Genomic DNA, 4486 nt, shown 5'->3' with positions numbered 1-4486 from the left:
GTAACTGAGTCACCACGGACTAGCACAAAATTTTGTACTAATAGTTGTCCAGATACACCACGCAGGGCGATATGTCATAATATCATTGTGATTAGCTTTTTTATGCCTGTATAAGCTTGTATAAGAGCCACGCAGGGCCCATTCAGAATATAAAACTACATATATATGCCTATGTACATTGCAAAAATTTGATGTTTTTACAGTATTGGCAAAAAACAACTAAAAGATCAGGGACTGATGTCCCTCTGGTATTGCTGGTCTATATATGGCCGATCAAAATAGCGGTATTCATCTGTCCCCCTTTGCTCTTGTATCAACCACTCTCCTCTGGGTAATGCCGTGGCCTCCTTGGATAGTTGGTTAGCACTGAAGTTATGCTCCCTGTAGATATGTTTGCAAGAGATATTGTTAAATTCAGCCTTGAATATATTAACTTCATTCAAAATGTTACTGAGTGTGTGTATGTGACATGCAGTAATGCCATTGAACCAATCTATGATGATCTTTGAATCCCCAAAAATATTTAAATTGATGTAATGGTGCCCTAGAGAGAAATGAAGTAAATGACAGAGGTTAATGAGTTCCGCAAAATTATTTGTTCCCACTCCTAATCCCATCTTGACCTTGAAGAAATGTTGTTCATTGATGTATAGAATGAAACCTCCCCCACAGCCCCGCTGATTTGCAGCGCCATCAAAGAAAGCCCAAGGAGTGCTTTTGTCAATGTTTGGAGGGGCATGTGTTCTGCGTTCTCTGGGTGGCGGAGGGTCAGGCAGTTCGTTATATGCAGAGATTATTCCCGCCACGATGTGAGGCCAGTTCGCTGGTCTGTTATCAAATATGTAACGATTACGGGACAGCCAGATATACCAACTGACAATGAAAAGAAGGGACTGTAATTTTAATCCCTTATGTCTATTAGACCAGTCGTCCCAAGCACTGCCAAGGTTGATGCCTGCTCACTGCCCAGTAAATCAAATAGAGGAGGATAAATCTTGCCAAAGAGAGTGAATGGTGATGCAATGCAGGAAAAGGTGCTTGGTCGATTCAGATGCACATTTGCATAATATACACCAGGTTGGGCCAAAGAAATATCTTTGAAGGAGGTGATCCCCAGTGGGTACTTTATCTCTGAGAATACACCAGAAGAATAATCTGATGCACGGCGGTGCTGTGAGTTTCCAAATATTTCTCCACCAGCTTGAAACCTGTTCAGGTCTTTTGTTTTGGATCAAGGAAATATATCCGGACTTTGGAGAGTATATGCCATTCTCCGCCTGACACCATATTAGTTCGTCTGGACCCTCTTTTATCCTGATGTGAGATTCAGTAGGCGCTGATATGTAATCCTGCCATTCCTGATGCCAACGAGGGGGTAGATCAAGAAGACGAGCAGATTTCCATGCTTGTGAAAAAATACCTGTGTTTTGTGGATCTGCAATGTGTGAAATAACCCTGATCTCGTGAGAGTGGAGATACTGTATGAGGTCTCTAGAAAGCAGATGTCTTCCTCCACCTCCAGTCCATGGGTCTATGCCAATCCGAGCCAGGGATCCATCGTTAATTCTCCACACCAGATTGTCTCTAATATGTGGAAGGGAGTGAAGCAGTGCCTTCCACACCGTTGAGATGCCTGTCGTCGGCCAGCTAGGCAGTCGAACCCAATCCATAATATTCTGTGGCCAGATGTGTTTATGATATGTAATGTAGGTCCATAGATTCTGACCGGTCAGCAGGGTCCATCCCATTTTTGCAGCAAGGGCTTGCGCAAAAGGAGGGAGATATTTTAAACCCCATCCACCCACTTCTTTGGCAGTGCAATCTTTTTCCAACTAATCCAAGCAAAAAAAAAATTGTCTTGATTCCCATTCCAAAGATATTGATTGCACAGTTGCTGCAGACGAGATAGGATATTCCTGGGGATCCATGCAAGTGCCATCTAGAATACTGGGGTAGCTTCTAGAACCGATTTGATGAGAATAAGTCTGCCCGCCCTGGATAAATATCTGTGACTCCAGGTGGACAGTCTCTTCTCCAGCTTTGTGATAAGCCAGACCCAATCAGCAATCTTTTGATAGGTAGGTTTTAACCAAAAGCCCAGATATTTGAGACCTCTATCCAAAGGGTGAATACTGTAAGGAAAGAGCTGATGTGCAAAATGGGATTCATGGACGGAAGTGCGAGAAAAAGTGATGGTAGATTTTGTTTGATTGGAAAGCATCCCGGTGGTGGACGAGAAAAGGAGTAGAATCTTGGAGAAAGTGCAGGAATCTCGAATGCTACCATCCAGCAGGATAAGCACATCATTGACAAAAAGGAGATGAGTGAGAAAACAATCATCAAAAATCTTGAGGCCACAAAGGTCTCCTTCCCTCTTAGCCAAAGCAATGAGTCGACTGAGACCTTCCATGACAATAAGAAAGAGGAGAGGAGAAAGAGGGCAACCTTGTCTAAGCCCCCTTTAAGAATGGAAAAAGTGAGATGCCGAGCCATTTATGAGGACACTGAAAGTGGGAGTGGTGATACAGGCCATTATCCATGTGATGTAATTATGAGGAAAACCCAAACGGGTGAGAAGCATCTTAATGTATAGCCAACTAACCCTATCAAAGGCTTTTGACAGGTCAATTTTGAGAATGATGCCCTTCAGTTGTCTGGTCCAAATAGAATGGATGGCTTCCTGCGACGATCCAATGGCTTCGTGAATCTGTCTAGAATCAAGGAAGGCAAATCGCTGAGGAGCAATATGCTGGGAGAGTATAGGCCTAAGTCGGTTAGCAATGATCTTAGATATAATTCTGTATAGGCAGTTGCACAAGGAAATAGGCCTATAATCATCAAAAGAGGATGGTGAGTCAGACTTTGGGATGAGAGCAATGAAGGTCGAGTTTATGGCATGGTATAGAGATCCCGTAGTTCTACTCTCCTCCACAACTTTCAATAGATCCTGCCCCAAAATCTCATAGAAAGCAATATAGAATTCAATGGTCCAGCCATCCGGTCCTGGACTCTTATCCTTCTTGAACCATTTTAACGTGCCTTCAAGTTCCCCAGAAGTGACCGGAGCATAAAGCTCTTCAGCTTCGTCTTCGTTGACAAATCTTGGAAAATGTCTAGCCACATTGATAATATCAGCAAGATTTGCTCCAGGAGGACTCTTATATAGATTCCGGAAGTGATTAGTGCCCAGGTGAGAGAGCTTGTTGAATGAGTCAGCAAATCCTCCCTCAGGTAAAGGAAGTTTCCAAATGGTATTTGAAACCTTTCTCCCCTTTGCATAATTTTGAAAGAATCTAGTGTTGTCATCACCAACTTTCAGCCATATGGCTCTGCTCCATAGTCTCAGGGACTCCTCGCACTCCTTTAGTATGTGAGCCTTCTGATTTTCCAACTCTATCAAATGTGCTTTTTCTGCTGCAGTGATGAAACCCAAACTTCTTTCATCAAGTAAAGAGCTCAGCTCAGATTCAATTTGGGTTAGCTGAGAGTTCTCCCAAATTAACTTCTCTCTAGCCCAATTTATAGAGAGGTGTTTAATCTTGGTAAGGTTATTACAAAAACCTTTCGCCAAAGATTCTGCTCTATTGATGGGATTGGTAGTCCAGAAATCCGAAACCAAACTAATGTATGCAGGGTCCTGCAACCAGACATGGTTGAATTTAAAAGGGGCTTTAGGCTTATGATGAGGTCCCAGGATCTCCAGATATATAGGAGAGTGATCCGATAAGCCCCCTGAGCCCACCCATTGTTTGTAGTGGTGCAGATGCTGTAAGAGTGGGCTCTTCATTAAAAATCGGTCTAGTCTGTGGGCCAGAGCAGCTTCTCCCACCCTTCTATTTCTCCAAGTGGGAAGAGGTTTGTGCATGGGAACATCTACAAAATTTGTTTGTTCCAATAGATTTGTCATGTGCCTTGAGATAGCATCCACCTGGGCCGAAGACCCCCAAGATTCTCTGAAACCCAAGGGAAAATTTAAGTCCCCTCCAATGATGATGTGATCAGAAGCAAGGATCGAGAGGGTTAAAAAATGTTGCCAAAAATGTTCCCTCTGATGACATGGTCCATATACATTCACGATCCTCAGGTTTTTCTCGAGCTCAGCCGAAAAATATCAATGCCCATGAAACCCGAACCTCCCCTAGAAGCATCAACCCTGATGGAGCGAGGGTTGTATCCAATGGCCAGTCCCCAAGATCTCCCTACAGCATCCAAAGCCACAAAAGACCATCTCGAGGCCAGAGATTATAAGGCACAGGTGATGTGTTCCGCCAGGCCAAGAGTTTCTTGTAGCAAAATAATGTCAATCGGGTCTACCTCAAAAAGTCTCTGCAGGGCTAGTTTCTTGGAGGCACTAGCCATGTCTCTGCAGTTAAAAGACAGACACTTCATGGGGGAACTCCTCTCGGGGTATTCACAACTCTAAGAACCCCGTCAAGAGTGGATTGGCGACCAGAGGCTACCTCTACCCTATCTCGCTTGATAGCTT

General features: G+C 43.8%; 1 protein-coding gene across 1 annotated transcript; it reads right to left on the bottom strand.

Annotated features, from left to right (window-relative positions):
* Positions 1 to 227: 227 nt before the first annotated feature.
* Positions 228 to 3865, bottom strand: LOC149264935 (uncharacterized). Its single transcript, XM_089401260.1, has 4 exons — positions 3062 to 3865; positions 2603 to 2947; positions 1073 to 1832; positions 228 to 955 (listed from the first exon to the last, which is right to left on the bottom strand). The coding sequence occupies exons 1-4, from the start codon at positions 3863 to 3865 to the stop codon at positions 228 to 230; spliced, it is 2637 nt and encodes an 878-aa protein (XP_089257386.1).
* Between the last annotated feature and the right edge of the window lie 621 nt (positions 3866 to 4486).

The sequence above is a fragment of the Pinus tabuliformis genome, chromosome 6 (assembly GCF_031772625.1).
Source record: "Pinus tabuliformis cultivar Carrire ecotype Pingquan chromosome 6, CPIR1, whole genome shotgun sequence".
Lineage (NCBI taxonomy): Eukaryota > Viridiplantae > Streptophyta > Pinopsida > Pinales > Pinaceae > Pinus > Pinus tabuliformis.
This window is presented reverse-complemented; position numbering and strand designations above follow the sequence as displayed.